Here is a 22,668-nt window from a genome sequence, read left to right as displayed (position 1 = left end):
ACTGTATTACTTTTAAAAGGCTAGCAAATAAGCAAGCAAGACACATAGTAATTACTTTCGAAAGGTGGTTGGACTCAGCTGAAGTCCCCTAGCACTTGTCACCCTGAAGCAGTTCCTTTCTCCACTGTGCTGTCCTGTTCATCGCTGCCGTTGGCAGGAGGGTACAGAAGCATGCCGCCGGACACCAGCAGTGGCTTAGGTGTCTCAGCCTCTCTCCAGCTGGCTGCTCACCTGTAGGAACCTGCTTCTCTCTGCTCTCCTGATGGACCTCCCCAGCCTGTCAGGTGGCGTGTGAGAGCCCCCAGCCATCTGCACTGGTTCAGAGCAGGAATAGCGATGTGAGAATCATGGCCGAGGCCCGGGCAGCAAGAAGCTGTACTTGACCTCCTTGTCAAGCCTGCTGTCTGGAATCTTGTAAGTACAGTTGGCCTTGAACAACACAAGGGTTGGGGCACTGCCCCCCTATGCAGTTGAAAATCTGCATAAAACTTTTGACTCCCCCAAAACTTAACTACTACTAGCATACTGTTGACTGGAACCCTTACCAATGACGAACAGCTGATTAACACATTTTGTGTGTTTTATGTATAATAAACTATATTCTTACAATAACGTAAGCTAGAGAAATGAAAATGTTATTAAAATCATAAGGAAGACATATACATATATTTTATGCATTCATGGAATACCTTTTTCTTAATTTTTAAAAAAAATTTCTAGGCTATGTGGTTCATCTGTGAGTTATTTTAAAATTGTCACAAATCTCCAAAAAATTTTCCAATGTGTTTATTGAGAAAAGTCTGCATGGACGTGGACCTGTGCATTTCAAACCTGTGTTGTTCAAGCATCAGTTGCAATGTAATCCAGTTCTTTGTGTTAAATCCTGGAACCAGACCTCATGGATTTGTATCCTACCTCCTGCTTTTTAGCTGTGTGACCTTTGGAAAGTTACTTAACTTCTCTGTGCCTCTGTCCCTTTCTAAAACAGGAATAGTAATGTATCTAACTCATAGGGTTATTGTAAAGATCATATAAGTCAATTTACATAAAATTCCTGGACTGGTACCTGGTACATGGTAAGCACTAGAAAGTGTTAGCTATTGTTGCTGATGTTGTTATTTGCAGGTATAGAAGCTAAGGAGCTCCCATTTGTATACTTTGAGCAGCTGCAACACTTAGTAACTTGGTCTTAGTAACTTGGTCTTCAGAGTCTCTTCACTGTATCTGGAGTGTTACACTTCAGAAAACAAGTTCTACCCAATTGCACTAAAGCAGGCTGTTGTGTGTTTGACACTAGCTCTAAGATTTCTGCCATGGTGTATTGGGCTTAATTGTGTCACCTTTTCTGCCCTTTCTGTGTTAGAATTGACAGCTGGTCTTTAGCCTTTCAGCCAGATGAGCTTAATGGAACTAATTTATAAGCCTTTAAACATTCGTGGAAATCGTGAAAAATAAACAACTTGACCTGAGATTGGTTTGTATACTATAGTGTAATTGTAATTTCTAGCCCGTTGTCCAACAGTAAGATAAGGAATTTAAAATGATAGTTGTTTCCAGCAGTTTTCAGTATATTCTGTTGAGTGTACTCTAGTTTATACTGAGTAGTGTGAAAAGAGTTGTTTAGTTGAAAGTACCTTCGAAATTCTAGTTTCCAAAAGGGACATGTCCCCTAGATTTCCTCTCACCTTCAGATATGAGGTTTAGTCACAGTTCCCAGAATAGGAGGTCTCTACATTACTTAGTGTCAGGTGGGGATATTATATGGAATTTAGGCAAATGGTATGTGGTGGTACATGAGGGGTCACCATAATTTCACATTTAAGTAAAAAATGATGAGTTCATAGTAATGGTCTCCATCTTATTCTGAAGTTGTTCAGAATACTTCAGGATTGTGTAAAGAAAATCAAGGGCATATGAGGAAATAGAGTTGTGTGACAGGAAAAAAGTAGGTGAAGGCTAAGAAACCTGGGTTCCGTTTATAGCTTAGCCATACACTGTGTGCCATTGGGTAAATTATTTGCCTGAACATCCTTAATGTAATTTACATATTTTACATGGACTGTTCTCATTATGAAAAACAAAATAAGTGAGGGTATGTTTTTTAGAGCGGCATCCAGAAAATGAGTTATTAATTTACGATATAGGCACATATTTCTGTTTTGACACCTATCAAACTGTGATTGTTTACATTCTTAATGAGTTCCTATGCGTAAGGACTGAATTAATCATCCTTGTATCCGCAGTGTCTAGCAGAGTCTCTGACACATGGGAGGTATGCATACGTTTTATGGAACCAAAGTTGTCTAACTTGCTTTATAGCTTTGCTGGGAAGTAAACATTTAAAATGAGATTTATTGTCTAACCACTATGCTATACACCTGAAAGTAATTCAGAAAAATATTTAGTGTAAACTGTAATTGAAAGCAATTTTTTAAATTAAAAATAAAATGAAAGATTTAAACTGAGACTCACAGATCCTCCTAGAACAGTGTTTCTCAGTTTTACCCTGGACCAACCAAATGGATATTTTATGTCATACCCATTATACACACAACAGTACTGAAACCAGATGTTAAGAAAACACCTTGCTTTATGTGATGTCGTCTGATTAGTTTGATTTCATTATTTTTCATTCATTTAAAATAATGCTGGTGCAACCCATTGGATGATTTCAGGATCTCCTAAGGGACTGCAACCTACAGCTTAAAAGACACTTATGAAGAATGCAAGCTCCATAAAAACAGGAACTTCATCATGTTCACATCTGTATTGCTAGTGCTTGGCATATAGTAGGTGTTCAATAAATATTTTTGGAAGGAGTGAAAGAATGGAGAGGCTTTTTCCCCATATGTCACGATTAAGAACAATACAAAGGAAAAGCATTACAGACTCCTTGCTACATTTTAGCTCATCAAGTATCTGAGTGACCTACTAGGAATAACTTAGTACACCAAGCATCTTAGAGGATGCAGTTAATAGCTAAGGCTTATCTCAGACCTTATGCAGTTTAGAGCCCCATCCAAGAGAACAGTCAAGTACAAGCAGGCCTTCAAAGAAGTTGAAAGATTTTATCAAAATATTTGACACCAGCCATAGGCACAACTGAAGTTAAGTGCTGATAGGAGAGATTTTTCTGGCATAGATGTAATAGGACCAAGAATTGGCAATAGTACCCTGCCTCATCTATTTCTCATCACTAGTAGAGTCAAATTGTGGGTTATACAAAACAGATTTAGTCTTAAAAATATTCAGGGGACATTTGGTTTACTGTTGATTTCACTGTTAAAAATCTCTTCTCCTTTAAATAACTTAATTCACAGCGATCCTTTGTGTAGCTTGTTGTGGATCCTAAAAATTAGGTCTTTCGGCAAGCACAATAATTTGTTTTTGAAAATTAAGTTGGTTGATAAAGAGGAGGAAGCTTTAGCTTCATACAAAATACATAGCACCACATTTTCTTTGGTTTTAGGTTATATAAGAATGCTGTTTTGTGTACTCACACTCGTGAATTCAGGACTGTTTAGGAGCTTTTAAGACAGTCCTTAATTAAGCCAGCCTTAGGCTAACCTTAACATTTATCATCAAAACTGGGACTTGAGCAGAAAAGAGGGTGCAGGCTGAATAGTTATGCTGAAACAGGAGTAAATAGGGGGACCTGTTCCAATACTAGGAAGTATGACTACCCTAGCTTTAGTGAATATGTTAATGTTTGGCTACTTTGTCTTGAAAAGAAATAAAAAGAAACTACAGAACATTTACAAAACTGGACACACTATTAACTGAAAAATTACTGGCAAATCTTTTGTAATCAGGAGAGATTACTTTCAAAGATTGAAAGTAATCAATTTATAAATAACATTGTAATGAAAATGGGTTTTTTTATATAAATTTTTTCAAATATCTAGAAAGTGAGTCATGTGCTTATTTTAGGTAATCTCTGCTAGTGAAAAGATTGAACATTTTCTTAGAAATAATAATAGAGTCTATTCTTATAGTGTAAATCAAGTTAACAGACAGCCCTGGGTGTTCATGATTTCATCTAAAAAAGATATAGGATATCTCAAACAGTTCATTTAGGGAGGTTTTTTGACTCTGCTTTATGACTAGCCCGATGCTAAGGCACCATAGGTAGCATTGTAATATGGTTTACTATTAAGTAGCATTTGCTGTAGGATTATGTAGGACTCAACCCAATGGTACCAAAAAGACCTGACAGGGTAGTTTAACAGTGTGAACATCAAGGACAGTTTATGTGACATGGAACTATAGTAATTATCACACAATCTCCACTAGTCACAGTTTTAGATTTTTAACTCAATAGTCGAAACACCTTCTCTGTTCCCTAAGCACCTTTTTATGGGAATTAAGTAAAACATTTGCTTTAATCCACATGAACACTGGTTGTGGGTTTTTATAGGAAACAGTCAAACTTTATACTTGCTCAGATCAATTAATACTACCTTTTAAGGAAGGCAGGCCCAGACCTGAGTTCCAGACTCGGGAGATAGCGTTTATCGTTTTGTTGCTTGTAAACAGGAAGCATAAAATTTTATTATATCGATCAGGCAAATCACTGACTAAAATGAAGTTTAAGGAAATTTCCATCAGAAGACTAATTTAACATTTTAATGGTATATGACTATAATACGGCACAGTCAGTTCTCTTCTACAAACAGTGCTTTAAAGTAATAAATGGAAATACTTAGGCCATTTTTTTTTGGTATTGAGGCAAAATTGGGCTCAAAAGTAATCATACTTATGTATTTATTGCCTTCCCACATATTTTAAGATAATTTTTCTGTGACTTGTTTTCTCTTTCGTTATATTAATACTTCAGAATGTTTGAAAAGCCTTCCAGAGCAGTGACACTGGCTGGCACTAGGAGGCGGTGTGTGTGAGTGGTCCTCCCCCGGCCCTCCGTCTCCCTGGTCTGAGGAAGTCCAAGGCCAGGAGGGCCCGCACCCAAGTGAGATGTGGCTCTCCAGCCCTCTGCTCAGTCCCTCGTGCAAGTGTAAGCATTTATAAACCACCGCCTTTCTTAAGAGACCTTTTACTCAGATCTTCCCAAGACCTGGAATAATTGCTTGTAGGAATCTTCTAGTCAAATTAAGCCTGCTCTTCAGTTTAGTGGGTCACTGCCCCTGGTTATTTGACGTCCTCTCCCAGAGGTTCTTGAAAATTCTGAGAATTAACAGATAGCCAGAACTGATCTGCTAGAACAGAAATGTTAGGGAAGCATCATATTGTTGATAAATGTATGTGTTTGCTGCTGCTAACAATTAATGTTTACTGTGGGTCAGGCACTCTTCAAGTACTTTGTACGTCATTAGTTCATTTAATCCCCACAGCAGCCTTCTGCGGTAGACACTATTTATCTCCGTTTTATAAACACAGAGAGGATCAGTCTCTTTCCCGGGTCACCCGCTAGTAAATAGTGAAGCCAGAATTTGAACCAAAGTGTTCTGTCTCTGGGATCTGAATTGGAATCAAACTTTTGAGGTAGATTAGGAACCTTAAGAAGTTATCAGATATTTATGAAAAAAATAAGGCAAATAGCCTCAGATTCCTGACACACCACCCAGTGTCTTTTCCACTATAGTTCAAATGCTTCCACTTGTGTTAGTTGTAATACTTGGCTCAACCTTCTTTTATCCAACAGTAATCTCTGAAGTAAATTCAAACATAATAGATGCAGTGTCCTTGTGATCTCAACTGGAATAGAGGAGCATTGCGGGCATTCCCGCTGGACCCTGAGGGGAAGAGAACCTTAGATTACCCTGACCGAACAACGTCATCAGCGCAGATGGTTTAGGCACGTGGTTGGCGTGGAGATGTTGTGGTAACTCTGCTGTTGCTTAGTGGTTTGAGAGATGCTATTTTGTGGTAGCAACTGGCTGGTTTACTGTTTTCCTTTGGTATGTTAGGAGGGGTTTAAGAACTGTAAACTAACTCAAATGAAAATATCTGATTTCTCATGGAATCCCAGAGGGATTATCCAGTTGTCAGCACTCAGTAACCTTGAATGCGCAGCCTCCATTAGCGGACCCGCCCGGTAGTCTGTGTCACTCCTGCACCCAGCGCGGCCTTTGCGTGATAAACCCTCGGAAGGCTGGCCCCAGTGTTGTCACATACAGCTCTTAGCCCAGACTCTGCAGTTGTCTGGAAGCAGTCCTTAAACGGTCTGCTGAACACTAGCTGTACTCTTACACTTGGCCCAAGCTCTAGGAGCACAAGTGCTCTTTTCCCAGTCCAAACAAAAAACTAAGCTTTCTGTTCAAATTGTCCCGGATTTTCCGTTTTCCCAGTAATTTAATTTTAAACTTTTGGCGTCTGCTACTATTTAGACAACAAAATAAAGACATACCCAACAAAAGTTAACAGAGATCTTGCTGACATCCAGTCTGAGCAGCTTGTTTTGTTTGTTTGTTTTTCCTGGATACATGTTCTTGGCTATAATTTCACGTTGCATATTTATGATATGCTTTCTGTTAGAAACTATCAGTGTTTTACGGTATTCTGCAAAAGCATGAATTTCCACATTGCAAGTTTGAGAGGCTCTGTTGAGCTTTGTACAGAGGTTTTTACCTCCAGAGCTGCCATGTGCAAGGTTTTGACAGTAGTAAGTAATTGTTTAAAGTAACGACAAGGAATGGAAACCAAGATAGAGAAGCATCGAGAAACACTGTTAATTTCTAAAATCTTAAACTGTGAGAGGGTAGCAATGACTTCAGTATGAATAGCAATGGCAAATCATTGTGGGGAGTTTCACAACTGAGATCATTTCGTAAAAGGCTTAGTCCTCGTATACTTTTTTGTTTTTTTTGTTTACAGGTATCTCATTAAATCCTCACTTAAAATAGCATCATTCATATTGTCTGCGTAGCGTTGGCAGGGCTTTGAGGCAGAAGGACTGGATAAGGCATGCTGACCTTGAATTAAACGCCCCTCTTCCACAGGCAGTTTGCCCAGTTTTTAGAGATTGAGCCTCCCAGGCGTGTTCGCTAATTATAGAGCCAGGAAGCCCTAACATGAGCAGAAACATTTGGAGGGCACCACTCCCACTGGCTCTCCATGGAAGGCTTACCCTCTTTTCTTCTGAATCCATTCAGGAAAAAAAACAACAATCCCACACCAAAAGAAAAACATCTAATTCACTTCATGGTGTAAATTCTAAAAATTTCGTCAGTAATGTGCTGCTATTCATGTGTGAAAAGGTGCCTGATCAGAATATGTATATTAAGAGTTGGGCTCTTTGTTTTTTTCTGTTCTTGATGTGTTGTTTTTAGCCTGTTTATCACGTTTTTGAAAGCAGCCGTCCGGAATTAAGAATGTAGTCTGTAATTTGAGAAGTGACCTCTTCAGAGGTTTTGATTGGGGATTAGAGTTGAAGAACTACTTGGGCCATCTTTGGTGTTACTAGAAAAGGACACTTTCTTTACAGTGTCCTTTGAAGCACAAAATGTTTTCTTTTTTTCTAGTTTATTTTTTCTTTTCTTGCTTGTGCTGCTTTTGTCACAACTAAGAAACCATTGCCTAATATAAGATCATGAAGCTATACTGTTGTTCTAAGAGTTTTACAGCTTTAGATCCTACGCGTAGGACTTTGACCCACTTTGAGTTAATGTCTGTAGGTGGTGGGAAGTGGGGGCCCCCTTCATGCATTTGCATGGATGTCCTGGTCCCAGTTCCATTTCTAAGAAACACTGTTTCTTTCCTCCACTGAAGTGTCTTGACACTCTTGTCAAAGATCAATTGACCATAAATATAAGGGTTTATTTCTGAGCTGGATTCTGTTCTTTTTATCTGTATATCTGTCTTTATACCAGTTACACACTCTTGATTACTGTAGCTCCTCTGTATAAGTTTTGAAATCAGGAAGTGTGACTCTTGCAATTTTTTCAAGATTTTTGGCAGTTATGGGTCTCTTGAATTTCCAGTATTGACCTGTTAGTTTCTGCAAAAAGGGCAGCTGGGATTTTGGTGAAGATTGTAGTGACTGCAGGTCAATTGGGGAGTCTTATCATCCTAATAATACTAAGCCTTCTAATCTGTGAGGGTCGAATGTCTTTCCTTTATTTAGTTCTTTAATTTCATTCAATGATATTTTATAGTTTTCAGATACAAAGTTATGTAGTTATTTTGTTAAATTTATCCCTAAATATTTTTTGATGCAACTGTAAATGGAATTGTTTTCTTAATTTCACTTTTGTATTGTTGGTTGCTAGTATATAGAAATACAGTTGATGTTTGTATTAACCTTGTACCCTGTAACCTTGCTGGATTTGTTTCTTAGTTTTAATAGGTTTTTAGTGAATTCTTTATGATTTTCTATATACAAGATCATGTCATCTGCAAATAGAGATAATTTTACTTCTTTTCCAGTCTGGGTGTCATTTATTTTTCTTCTCTAATCACTCTGGCTAGAGTCTTCAGCACAGTGTTTCATAGAAGGGCAGGAATGGACATCTTGTTTTGTTCCTGATCTTAAAGGGAAAGCATTAAATCTTTCACCATTAATATGGTGTTAGCTGTGGGGTTTTCATAGATGCCCTTTATCAGGTTGGGAGTTTCCTTATATTCCTAGTTTATTGAGTGTTTTTAATCATGAAAGAGCTGGATTTTGTCAAATGCCTTCCCACACCTAATGAGTTTATCTTGTCCTTTATTCTATTGATAGGGTGTAGTATGATTAATTGACTTTTCAGATACTAAACCTATCTTTCATTTCTGGAGTAAAGCCCACTTGTTGGGGTGTGTGGTCTTTTTATATGTTGCTATTCCATTTGCTAGTATTTGCTGAGGACTTTGAGTCCATGTTTGTGAGAGGAAACCTATGGTTTCCTGGTGTCTGTTCTTGATGCCAAGTTAATTCTGGCCTCAGAATGAGGTGGGGAGTGTTCACTCTTCTTCTGTCTTCTAGAATAGTTTCTGAAGACTTGGTGTTGATTCTTGTTTAAGGATTTGGTAGATGTCACCAAAATCCTCTGGTCATAGGCTTTTTTCTTTGTGGGTAGTTTTTAAATTACTAAATCATTCTCTTTTCTCTCGTTCTTATTCATTATAAATCTATTCCTATTTTTAAATTTCTTCTTGAGTCAGTTTTGGTATTTGTGTCTTTTGATGAATTTCTCCATTTCATCTCAGTTATCTAATTTTTTGGTATATAGTTGTTCACAGAGTTACTTAAAATTCTTTTTATTTCTATAAGATAAGTAGAGATCGATATCTATTCATAGATTTCTAACTAGTAACTAGTTACTTTAATCTCTCAAAGAAATTAACCCTTAAAGTTGAGGGCCTTTTTAGGGATAAGAATACAAAGAAACGGAAAAGCAAAAAATCATTGAGTCCCTTACTGTTCCTGCAAATGGAGTAAGCAACATGAACATTAATTCCCGACTGGCACACAATACTGAGACGGAGCCTCGGAAAAAGTGTTAGGAGTGGATAGCCTTCTGCTGTTCATTACTCTCCAAAGAAATACCTCTGGGTTAAGAAATCCTTTTCCTCACAACCTGTGGGCTTCCTATGACCTTGAGCAAAAACACTTGACCTAAGTGTCCAACTTTCCGGCTGAGAGTAGAGATAACACTACCACGTGCAAAACAATCAGGTATTCATTTTTCATTGTAGTGTCTCAGCAGTTCTTTAGAAACCTTATATAGGTCAGATCCCATTATTCTGCACTCCAAAGGGCTGACCAAAATTTTGGATGGTACATTTCCCCCTTGTCTTTAAGTTTCTCTCATTTTACAGTTTCCCAATTTATAAAAGGTATCAAAAATACCTTTTTATTTTTTAGAATGTAAAGTCTTGACTGCAGGGAAATTTCAAATTAAAATAGTATAGTACGTACCCAGGCAACATACAGGAGTTCTAAGTGTGAAATTCCCTAAGAGTAGAAGAGATCAGTGCCATTTGTGAAAGTGCAGAGGGTAAAAGATTTCCGAGTTCGGGATCCTCATTCTGACAAGTGCATTCCCAGCCCAGCACTGTTTTTACCCTTTGGCCAGAAGTCACTGTTGGTATATAATTTTTCTTTTTCATGAAAACCTTTCTATCTCTTAATAAAACATTTAGATTCCCATTATAGTCATTTATTATAAAAGCACTTTGGGAAGGCTATTTACTGCTCAACTAAAAGATATTGTTAAAATTAAGTGATATGGGACATTAAATGGAAATAAGTGTTCAATTTACTAAGAGTTTAAAACACTGTAGACAGCCTTTTGTTGTAGACAAACCATTATATATATATTTTTAGAAAATATTCTATATTTTAAAAGAAGCTCACATGTAAAAAGAGAAGAGGTCACTAAAGTAGAGCTGTCAGCATCCAGAACAGCATCAAAAAGCCTGCTGGTGCCATCATTAAGGAAATCAGTATACAGGCCAAATTATTGGTTGCAAACACTATAAACAATGGGATTTCTCAAATGGAAAAAGCAATGTAGGTCCCAGAAGTTGGCTTCCAAGGAAACTGCTCACTGGAAGAAGAATGTTTATGGGGACCAGCAGGATCACCTGCTATTTTCTACTCCCTGAAAACAGAGAAAGTAGGAGGTTAGCAAGGAACTTGGAAAGGCAAGGACTAGATCCTCTCTTTAGTTCCCTCGAACTTTTTATTTTCAAAATCTTTAAACCTTCAAAAAGCAGTTGTAAGAAGAGCACAAACTGTATACTTTCACCTGGCTTCACCAGTAAAAACCATATTTGCTTTCTCTTACCCTCTCTGACACCACACACACGCACTCACAGAAAGTAAGGCAGAGCATTCCAGCATTTCATCTCTAAATGCTGCAGCGTGTTTTCCAAGAGGACGGCCTCTACCTTAACCACACTACGGTTACCACACCCAGGATCTTCAGTTGGTACAATATCATCTAATGTGTAGTCCCTGTTAATGCCTCCACCACTTATCCCAATGATGTCTCTCTTTCTTTTTTTTTTAATCCAAGCTCCAGTCAGGATTCCTTCATTGCATTTAGTTGTCTTGTCTTTTTAATCTTCTTTAAAGACTAGCCGCCTTTTTTTGACTTTCACATCAATATTTTTTGAAGACCAGGCCACTTTTCTTATTGACTATCCCACAGTCCAGATTTAGCTGATTTTTCCTTATGGTTATATGCTCTTTAACATATAGTGTACATTCATTTAGTTATCTTTTATTCTAAATACTATGTCTTTTAAAACATTTTTCTTTTGGGATTGTTATACTCTCTTCTGGCATTTCTTCCATTCCCCTCCACCCCACACCACCCCCAAAATTTTCTACCCGGGGAAATCTTATTTGTTCCTAAAACACCCAATTTACCTTTTCTGGGAATTTTTGTTTACACCAATGATAAGAAGATTGGTCTAACCTTTGTGCCTCATATTATTTATTCCTATATTATCAGTATCAAACTTGGAGCTGAATCAGGACATGTATGTCTCTTTCAAACATTTTTGAAAAGGAATAAAATATCCCTGTCTTGAGGGAGCTCACCCAAGAATGAAAGGGAAAGCTTAAGATAGAAGAAAAACAGACGTGAAAGCTGATGTTAGGTAACTTTTTTAAGTGACTAACAGAACTTTTATGTCTGTTTTTTCCCAACCTGGCCAGGTTTAGATTTGATGCTCTGAGCCTTAGGTAATGCGCCTGTACACGAAATGAGACATTCCTTTTGGCCCGGGAAGGAGTTCTACATAGGCTATTGCACAAGCGAGGCACAGAGATAAGACCGAATGGGAGTTTCCGAGGCATCAGGAAAAATACCAAGAAATGGGACTAGTACGGGGAGTCGTGCTTCCCGCAACGTGGAGTGGAGTTATAACTGAACAGAGGGTCTGAATCTTTTCTTTTTCCCTAGTACTGGATGAACGAGTACACCTCATCCATTGGCATTGGAGTTTTTCATTCAGGAATTGAAGTATATGGCAGAGGTACGTGTACACAGTCTCAATACTTTCCGAAGGTTTTTCATTTAAAGGAGTTGCTAAGTTGTAACTATAGCTCTTCCTTTTTGTCTTTTAACTGCTTCCCTAACTTGTTGCAGAAAAGTGGAAGATCATTTCCCCATATTTATTTATACCGTACTTTGGAAAAATGCCCAAAGTTGAATGTATTTGGGGAGAAAATACCTAAGTACATGAGTGTACACTCATTTAGTTATCTTTTATTCTAAATACCGTGTCTTTTAAAACCTCTTTCTTTGGGTATTGTTGTACCATTACAGTTTTGCTCTAACAGATATTGGAGTTCCTGAGAAATGTTGCACTTTGAAAAATAACGTGATACAATCATTTTGGCTGAAGAAGCGTTGGTTCTAGAAAGTGTCACACTTGAAATACCAATTTCCTGAGGGAATTTCAGTGATTTGCTTTGGTAAACCTACAAGTGTATAGTTACAAAGTTTACCATATCACCGAGCAAACCCTGCCCTTGGTCACAGCCAGCTTTTCGCTGGAGAGAGGTGGCCTTTGTCATTCATTACTCAGCTCTTTGTATTCCTTATTGCCCTCTATCATGGCGAGCTTGGCGGAGCCACTCACACAGCCACTCTGCCTCCAGCAGCCGTGTCCTCCTAATTCCCACTCTCCCTGAAGGAAGTTTACTCCCGATCAAGTTGGGAGCAGTAATGGTGGGTGTCAGGCAGATCACATTGCCAGTTTCATCAAGGTTGTACTAGTCTAGTACATTAGTTTGAATCACAGACTCGCCCTATAGCAGAAATGCCTGTAATTGCTTCAGCGAGGCAGGCTCTGTGGCCTCTTAGACTATGTTACTGCCATTTACTCAAAGGAGACTACACGCCAGCTTTAGCTATTACAAAGAAAAGGCTCGTTTACTTAAATGTGTCAGTAGGGTGTTTGTAATGTCCCTTTTTCGTATTGCACATTGTCAGCTGCATTCAGAGTGGTGTAAGAGTAGTAACTGGCCCGCAAAGGTCTGCTGTTGCACCTCCCTTTTACCGAAAGGCTGCATCTACCCAGTACTCCCTGAAAAGCAGTGAGGCTCCTGCTGAAAGCTTCAGTGGCTGGAGCATTGCTGGGGGTGGAATTGTAGTGTGGGGTTGGCTCTCTTGTTTGACTTGGCTTCTGCCAAAGTTGTGTGTGTTCCTTTTCAGCTGAATTGGTATGGTGTGTTACAGTTTTAAAGTGCCATCCAGTTTTGAAGCACATGACCATGCTCCTGGGAGGTAAATAAGAGCATGTGGCATTTTCTACACTTTTCAGATGGAAAGCTCACACCTGCCGGAAGTCACACTGTGCTAATGGTTAATAGAACTAGGAGTTGAGCCCAAATGGTGTTATATGCTAGTCCATTGTTCTTTTATCTGCCTGATCATTGCTCCCTGTCATAAAATGATTTAGGAATAATTAGAGACATGGTTCAGAACATGTCCATATAAGCTTAGCAAAGCTGGGCGCATACAGGGTGGGGCAAAGGTAGTTTACAGTTGTTCGTATGAAAAGTCATACAATAATTGATAAATAATAATATAAGAATAAACTCTGTTTCACGTACTCAACTGTAAACCTGCTTTTGCCCCCACCCTGTGCATTCCTGAAAATGAGCAATCTCTTCTTGATGCAAGAGTAAATGGCTCTGTGACTTTCCTGACTATGATTGAGAAAGTTAAAAACCCAGATACAGTCTTTCCATGGCAAGCCTGATGACTACAGTGTTTTATAAAATTCAGTCATTGAAAATGTTTTAATGTATACTTCAAAATTGAATGTTCAACATCATTGTTTTTTCCTGAAAGGTCTGAATCAGAAGTAAACTTAGTGTCTGCCAGTCTTTCCCATGCTGTGTTCTAAGACCTTTTAAGTGATGAGCTTAACTTAAACAATTTTTTGGAATTCTTTAAGCCCACTAAGATTTGCCACTTAAATATCTAAGTTTTTCATATCAGAACTGTAGACAGAAACTTTAGTTCCCTCCTTATTGGAACCATTCTGCATTTTCGTTCTGGAGGAGAGTTGGCCTCTGCTGAGCGCAGGTGGTCCCCTCCGGCTGAATGGGATGCCGTGCACAGCCTGTGCGAGTGGGTGGATGTAGTAATTTGGCAGTTTACTTTCTCTTGAATGGGGAAATTGAATTCAGTTTTTCAAGTTTGCTAATGTTTCAAAGATAAACCAGGAATCTTCAGCCCAGGAACCATGAAAACACGTTATTAGACAGATTTTTTTAGTCAAGTGCAATTTTGAATTTTGATCACTTTAATTTAGAAAATGACCCAACACTGAACTGACCACCTAGTTAAGATAGGTTGGCAGAGAGACTGTACTTACATCTGAGTGTTAGTTACTCTCCTCTTGCCAGTAAAAACAAAGTCAGAGTTACTTCTGAGTGTCTTTCATTAAGAGTTTCAGGCCTTTTGTGTCAACCGTTCTATACAGGTAACAGCTAAATGAGATGCTCGTGAAAATTAATAACCTGAAAAAATACTCAGGTGGAATCATCATTATCCTCGCCATTTATTAAAGCTAATTCAGCATTCTGGTTAAATTTTGTGTGATAAATACTAAAAGTCATGAGTTTTCTCTTTTCAGAATTTGCTTATGGTGGCCATCCATACCCCTTTTCTGGAATATTTGAAATTTCCCCAGGAAATGCTTCTGAACTAGGAGAGACGTTTAAATTTAAGTAAGTAGGGAGGATAATTTTTATTACGCTGTTTTAGGTCTCAGAACTTGTTTTCGGGCATACAGAATTCATTCTGTAGGTTAAAATCGAGGAAGTTAAAATGTTTCTTTAGCATTGCTTTAGCTGCTAACATTTTATTTGAAAATCAGATCTGTCTCAGTTGTTGTGTAAAGATGGGAGTCAGCCAAATAAAGTGCCTGAAATAACCTAGGCTCTTGCTTTTATTCAAGACCCATATAAGTTACTCTGTGTACTTTAAAACTGTTTTACCTTGGTATATCTCAGGTTCTGCTTTAGAAAATGTTCATATCCAGTTACTGCTTCCCCTCAATCTCCTGTTTGCAGGGAGATGGAGGAAAGTTTTATTGTAACCTACCTAGCAGTATTAAAAATCTCTTCATTTTCCCAATGAAAGATGCTATTTATAAATTTCAAATATTTAAACAGTTGATCAGCCGGGAAACTATTGTTAAGGTGCCTTATGAGTAGTAAACATTCAGTAGTAAACTGAAGATCTGAATGCTGATCATCAGGTTTCTATTCCTTAATTAAGGTTTGATTTAAAGTGATGTTTAGAACCTTAGTTTCAAGGAGCTTCAAAGACACTTCTGGGCCTACAATAGTTAACTTGCCAGAAATAGTGAAATGAGGTTATAGCATTGAAATTCAGCATAGGGCTACACGTTTGTCACTGCTGTGCTCATGGTTCCCTTGGCCTGCCCCTGATTGGAAACACTTCCCCATAGAAACGCTGTACAAGGCCATCCTGAATCTATTCCTTGGGTCTCCCTTTAGGCAAGACTACTAGATAAAAGGGTTTTCTAAGTGTTTTCAGCTTTCTCAGCTGCTTACTCGATCTGGCTAAAATTCTACATGCTATTGAATAATGTCTATTACATTTTCAGGGTAGTAGTTGGGTGAGGGCGTTGGCTATGCCAACCATTGAGGGCAGGTGTAATTAGCCAGGAGTATTGGCAGCATGGAGTTGGTTCTCTAATAGTGTAACTACTTGCACAGTAGTAGTCAGAATAGCTGCTGTTGCATCCTGAATGTAAGGGCACGTTTTATAAAGAAGATGACTTCCTTAGCGTGTGAACTATTCAGAAGTAGTGTGCTCAAGAGTTTATGGCAGAAAAGTAGAAACTAAAACAATCAACATTTTAAAGTATCTCATTTACCTTCAGTCTTACTACAGTAACTGCTTTGCTATATCAATCATGATACCTGGAAATAAGCCAATCTTTAAGCCTGCTTTTTATAAATACCTAAACCTCACGCAGCTACGTTTGTTTGTTTGTTTGTCTTTTCTTTAAGAGAAGCTGTTGTTTTAGGGAGCACGGACTTCCTAGAAGACGATATAGAAAAAATTGTAGCAGAGCTGGGGAAAGAATACAAAGGGAATGCCTATCATTTAATGCACAAAAACTGCAATCACTTTTCTTCAGCTTTATCAGAGGTAAGTTAAATGTTGTCCTAAAAGTTCTTCAAATCAGGGACATTTACTAGTATTCTTGCTGTCCCACTGCATTTAATCGATGCATTTTTTCTGGTTCTTTGTGTTGTATGAAGTATAGTATTACGTTTCTTTCTCCTGCATGACCTCTTTAAGAATGGTGAGTTTAGAGCGGGCAGGGCCCTAAATTGTGATTATATTCATGAGGTTGCTGTGGGTACCGTGAGTTAGACTATTGTCTCTTCTAATTCATTTTATTACAGCCTGAAACTTTCACTTTTAAAAAGTTAATGCCTGAGAGACTTCTGCTTTCTAGCCACTCATACTTCCCCTTCCCTAAATTTTAGTTGCCAGCTTGAATTTCTTTCCCAGGCTCTTACTTATTAATAAGTAATTCTTTTCTCCTATCTCGAAATCTTACTCTGCCAGCCTATCACACAGGCACTTATTGGCCTTCCCAATTCTTGAATCCCAAGCAGAAGACCAAAACTAGATCGAAATTACAGGACCTTGAAAAAGAAAAGGGAAGGAAGAAAGCAAACGATTACCAAATAAGGTCTAGAGAATTAAATAGCACTTGAAATAGAAACAACTTCCCAGCTTTCTGACCCTGAGCAACCAGTTGTAGCAGCAGCACCAAGTGCTGCAGAAATTGCGAGGTGGAGGGAGACAAGGAGCTGCCTCTCCCTGCGCCCCGCAGGGATGCCCAGCCGCCCGGCCCTTTCCACTCCCTGGTGCCCCCGCCGTGCAGCTTCCCACCAGGACTGTAGCTGACTGTTGCCGTGCTTCTCAGAGTCTCTTTAAGGACCATGAGCACCGCGTAGGAATCCGGGAGACGTGCGTCGTCTCTGTCCAACTACAGACGTGCTGAGTCAGATCTTCGTTGTACACGATCCCCAGATGCTTCCCATGAACATGAAAGTTTAAGCGGTGCTAGTCCCGTGGATGCATTGATAGCACAGAGGTGACCTGCTCAATTTTCAGGGAAGAAGGAAGGTGGCTCAGAGCTTTCTTGAACCCAGACATTGCATTTATAAGGAATGCAAAAACAGGTGGCTTTTAGTTTACAGAACTCTGTTGTAGGCTGATCCAGTTACTGCCCCAGGGGTTGAGATGAAGTCGGCTTCCCGGGAAGCACACGGATAGACGGAGGAAGGTGGATCACAGGATAAACTCAGACTTAGGAAGTGCAGTGAAGAAATGCCGGCTCAGCAGTCAGCAGCGGCCATACATTAGCCAGATATCCGCAGTCACCACGTCCTGTGGTTAACCTTCGACTATGCAGATATCCCTTCGTGTGTCTTGGGTGTAAAATGTAATGTAATGGCTGTCTGTCTGTGTTTTTAGAGTAAACAGATGGCAGTGGTATCCTGTAAGGTCAGTAACCATTCAGGCGCAAGGCCACACTTTTAGGGAGAAAAGTTACATTGCTTAGTTACAGGCGTCAGCCTGTTTACATATCAGCTAATTTTGGGAAATATTACTTTGAAACCTCTTTCCTAAGTCATCATCTAAGAGATGGATGGCACTTGTAGGTCACATGATCACAATCTTTGGCATGATTGGAGGCAAGAATGCCGAAAGGACCTTGGAACATGGACTTGGTGAAGCCCAGCATTGCCTGTAGAAGGAAAGAGGGCAATAAAGAGTAGTTAGTTTTATAAAAGACCCAGGAGGAGGGATCCGCTGAGGGACTCCCTCTGACCCCCATTCTGCCTCTGTTGTCCCTAGTAGACTTAAGCAGTCACAGAGCCAGGCCTTCCTCTGGGGAGATGCTTCTTTCTGGACCCGTGTGAGTGGGAGCTCCAGGGAAAAACCGGGTCAAGGACAGAAGCAATGGGGTGAGATGAGCACCAGGAGGAGCGGAGCGCTAGAGGCTGGAGGGACGCAGAAAGAATCTGGGAAAGGGGAGAATTCACAGGCAGGAAAATGCCCAAGATTGCCTGCGCCTGCTGCCCGGATCCTCGGTGACTCCGGTAGCGCCTGTATTTACAAGTCTTTCCTGCGTGTGTTGTCTCAGAGCAGTTGCAAGGATCAAAGAGAGAAAGGAGCCGAATGGAATTAGCTCAGTTTACAGATGTAGAAAGTAAGCAGCTTGCCAAGGTTCTTCAGAAAGGAAGGGGTGGAGCTGGCAGTAGGGACCCCAGGCCCCCGAGTTAGGGAGCTGTTTGTTTCCAGAGGCCTGAAGTCACCTCCCCACGGGCTAGTTGCAGTGGCTTTTCTGAACACCGGTCCCCCCTCCTTGGCAGCGGCCGGTTCCCCTTAACTGTCACCTCGCACCTGTTTCTCCCTCCAGATTCTCTGCGGGAAGGAGATTCCGCGCTGGATCAATCGGCTCGCCTACTTCAGCTCCTGCATCCCCTTCCTCCAGAGCTGCCTCCCCAAGGAGTGGCTCACCCCCGCCGCCCTGCAGTCCAGCGTGAGCCAGGAGCTGCAGGACGAACTGGAGGAGGCCGAGGACGCCGTCGCCTCGGCCGCCATGGCCCCCGCGGCGGGCTGCAGGCCCGGGCGCCACACTAAACTATAAATGTCTCCAAAGTCACACGTTCGGAACTGTCTCCGGCAGTTGAATATCACTAGCGAGAAGTAAAAGAGAAGCGTCCTTTGGATATTTTGTATGCAAAGATGGCTCTCCCCCAAATCCCAGTTTTACAGCTCAGGATTATATTTGTAATCAAACCACTTGGCGCAGGAGGGAGAACTTTGCGTGAAGCTACCCTCTGGTTTTTTTTACCCACTTGTAAATTCGGATTTACTTCTGTTTTATACGAGCTCTGTTAAGTTATGTTTACAGTATTTTGTATCGCTGTTTACAAATCTTGCATGGACTCCTGCCACCGTGAAAGAAGAAAATCTTCATGTCTTCAATATTAGGCAGGTAATCTTTGTACACTTCCGACAATTGCCAGAACGATGGCATAGATAATAGGCACACAAAAAGGTACTTAGGCGGTTACAGTCACCATCACCTGCTTAAGAATTGTCTTTCAGGTTTGTTTGTTTCTGTTAAGGTTTTGGCACCAGGATGCAGAGGTGAAGGAGCACACGCAGCCGAGGGTGGGCCTTGGCCGGCTGAGCAGCGGGCTCCAGCTTCCTTCCTCTTAGCTCTCCTCCCCTCCCACTCAGCAGCACATCCGAGGTTCCCGCCCTGCAACCGGTTGCTCTCATCCCAAATATCCATCCAGCCGGGCAGGATGGTCCATTCTTGTGTCCGTCTAGACGGCTTTGATGCCTCTGACTCTGTAATTAAGATGTTTTTTGTTAAAGACCTTCTTGCTAGTAACTGACAAGTGGTTTTGCACACGTGTTGGGGGGGGGGGCCTTCATTTTTATTTTAACACACTGACATCCTCCCTGCACAGGGTTTTGTGAATGGGGTAGGAACACCCTAAATGGTAGCCTTCCGAGTAGCAGGGCGAGTTGACATTCAACTGCTTTTAACTATTCAGGCTGCCTTTTATACTAGACCTTGAAAACTGGTCTACAGTATCACACTCCAAAAAGGTAATTGTTTGATATTTCACACAGTTTATGTATCACATCAGAAAGACTATGTTGAGTTTGTTAGTTTGTTATGGGAGTAGTTTCACCTCATAATGGAAAACCTAGTCTCATTGACCTTGTTTAAAAATCACATTTGTATATCTTAAAATCCCTCTTTCTGTTCTCTCAAACGTATGTCTCTCACAAAACATACTCAAGGATGGAATTGTCACCAGATAGGTCCTCATTAGCAAGGATCCGTCTGCTCGAGTCTACTCCCAGCGTGACCTTGGACATAAGAGCCAAGTCATTACCTGTCATATTCACTCTTTCTGCCTTAAGAATGAATGTCCTATGTGAAATACTGGATGCAGTGTACAAACTACCCAAGGCAGTGACTCCAGCTTTCTATATGTGGTTTGTTTTAAAGTCATCCACTTTTACTTCAGCGTCTAGACTGGATTGTTAGTGCCCCTCCTCTTTGTAAAGATAAGTATCTTTCAGTAAACCACATTTTTAACTTTCCCATAAGCTGGTTTTGATTCATTTTATCAACTTAAGCACACCCTGTTCATGGGGAAGATAAACCTCGAGCTATAAGCGTTGACCCGAGGAAAGCAAAGCCACTGAACCTAATCTATGCTTTGTTCTGTTTCCGGAGAGGAAAGCCTGTACGAGTTAGTCTCAGTTCTCTAGGGGGCAGAGCACTTGTTTTAAGAGATGCGACAGGAAGAAGAAAGAATACATGACCTTCATGGGAATGTGACCTGGTTCCGGTCTAAAGGGAGATTAGAATAAAACACTAAGAGGCGAGCAGTGAATTTGTTCACTCGAGGCCTGTCACCAAATCCAGGTTAGGGACAAGTACACGATACAGTTTGCTTGGGACTCTTCACAATGTGGTAGGTCACGGTTTTCCTAATTCATTCGGATGCATATGGTTTAAAGCCAGGTTGCTGACACATGGAGGGGGGGCCGTGCGTTAGATCCTTCCTGGTGGAAAGCCAGGAACATCCAATCTGTGCTCACTCAGAACCCAGCACCTCAGTGCACAGATAACTTTATTTGTATTTTGTTGTATTTACTTTAAACTGCAGCACTTGGAATTTTAAAATACTCTAGAGTCCTAGTTTCAGAAGTACATTGTGGCTCGAGGCCAATTATAGTAACAATCAGCTGATGAAATTCTGGACCTGCGATGGATCCCAGTCTAATTGTACTCAAGGTTGAGAGAGAGAGAAATATCTTTAGGAAATCTCACGTAAGCCAATCCCTTCTCTACAGTTCCTAATTGAGAATGGGTTTCATTGACTAGCACTTGACCAGCTTTTCCTCGCCCTTGGAGAGAAAGACTTGCTCTCAACCTGATCTCTGTTAAGGAAAATCTGGTCTTTGAGATACAGGCAATACGATGGAGTCAGATGTTCACTTGTGACCAAGTGAAGCATATTTCCGGTGGTTGGTTGGACAGTAATTTAGTGTTAGAGGGTCAGAAGATGCTGGGTTCTACTTAAGTGCTTTTGGGTGTGTTTTTCCAACCCTAAGGAGGGGGCCTGAGGGGTTGGAAGGTGGTGATGCTATTAGGGAGCCTCCGGGTGATGCCTGAAGCCCAGCCGACTACAGCTCTGGCCCACAGCAACAGTGCACGGTCCCGTCACCAGCCCCTGCCCAGAGCAGGGCGTACAGGGTCCAGCCGGCGACAGCACCGTGGACGCGGAGGTCAGCGCTGCAGACCAATGCGGGCCGTGTCCACGGCCGCTTTCCGTCACCAAACGGGTAGAAACCTGCACCGCTGCGGGGTCCTGATCCGTGTCTAAGATGCTCCGGAACTTTACGTTTGGAAGACGTGGGTCTGTTCGGCAGGTGGCCCTGCAGCCCGCGCCCCTTCTCCCCGTGGTCCTGGGAGCGCAGCTCCATCCTGACCTCGGTGGGCGCGGCCGGTACACGCGTGGTCGCTGCCCGGACGGTGTGACAGCTGTTACCCGTCATGAGCCCGAAGATGATGTCTCGTGGAGTTGAACGCACATGTACTGTCACTCATAGTGTTTATACAAGAAATACCGGGAGTCTTCACTTTTGCTACCTTGATACAGCATTGGGCTATCATGTTAACAACATTGAAATACATCGATTTATTAAAAGATACTTTTCTAAGAAATGGTTTACAGCGCTTCTGGCCTCTATTTCTGTTATGTGCTTGTGTTGGGGGGGAGGTTACTTTCCAAACCCTAGACTCCCACCTGCTCCTGCAGAGGCGTGGCCGCCCCACCCCGTCGTGTTTCTCGTGTGGTCGCACGCAGGCTCTCCTCGCGCTTTCCCCTGGAGCGCAGGGCCGCGGCCAAGTCCTCAGCCGCCACGAGAGCGTGACCTGCAGGGGGGGGGGCCTGCAGAGGAGCAGCCCCGGGCCTGCACACCGGGCGGGGAACCTGCCACCCAGGCCTGTGCTCTTGAGCGGGAATCGAACCCAAGACCCTGCGCGCGCGGGCCAGTGCTCTAGCCACCGAGCAACACTGGCCAGGGCCGAAGAGAAGCTTTTGAATCAGCAAAAGGGCCAGTGGAGGAGAACGGGGGTGAGGTCGGAGGAGCCGAGCAGAAGCAGAAGAGGCTCGCAGGCGGCGAGGGCCCGGCCCCCCAGGCCCCCCAGGCTCGCCGCGGCAGGAGGCAGGCGGGAGCGCGCGGCGGCGGCTCTGGCCCGCTGGTTAGAGGGGCGGGCCGCGTGGCTGGGGGAGGGGAAGGGCGGCCCGGGCAGACCCGCGGAGAGCCGATTCTGGCGGCTTCGTCTCTTTTTCAGCTCTTTCGGCTGCTGCGCGCACTTTCACGGCCAGCGTTTTCCTTCCATCAGACGAATGAAGGGCCAGAGTGTCATCACCAAGTGTTCCACGACGAGGAAAGGAAGAGCCTGAAGCCCCCCCCAGGCGCCCGCAGCCTCCCCCCCCTTCGCTCTTTCCCTCTGGATCTAGTTTTGCAAACCGCGCGCCCCAGCCGCCGGCCGCCGTCTAACGGCGCTGCGCGCGCGCGGGCGCGAGAAACGCGGCGTCCCGCCCGCAGCAGGTGCGCCCCCCGGTCATTGCGCGGACTGGGGCTGAAAACCACGCGG

The 22,668-nt window shown here is 42.0% G+C and overlaps 1 protein-coding gene across 3 annotated transcripts in view; it reads left to right on the top strand.

The window, feature by feature from the left end:
• The window catches only part of DESI2 (desumoylating isopeptidase 2), a 28,876-nt gene extending 7,142 nt beyond the window's left edge, over positions 1-21,734 (top strand). Inside the window, exons 2-5 of one of the 3 annotated variants that reach the window (XM_081123946.1) lie at positions 11,853-11,925; positions 14,542-14,635; positions 15,967-16,091; positions 18,385-21,734. In XM_081123946.1, coding sequence (XP_080980072.1) covers positions 11,853-11,925; positions 14,542-14,635; positions 15,967-16,091; positions 18,385-18,608 — 516 coding nt within the window. In that variant the 3' untranslated portion in view covers positions 18,609-21,734. Of the gene's footprint in view, positions 1-11,852; positions 11,926-14,541; positions 14,636-15,949; positions 16,092-18,384 lie in introns of all 3 variants that reach the window. The other 2 variants (XM_081123945.1, XM_081123944.1) reach the window with 2 other exon arrangements.
• Positions 21,735-22,668: the final 934 nt, after the last annotated feature.

This window comes from Miniopterus schreibersii, assembly GCF_964146895.1.
Source record: "Miniopterus schreibersii genome assembly, chromosome: 21".
NCBI lineage: Eukaryota > Metazoa > Chordata > Mammalia > Chiroptera > Miniopteridae > Miniopterus > Miniopterus schreibersii.
This window is presented reverse-complemented; position numbering and strand designations above follow the sequence as displayed.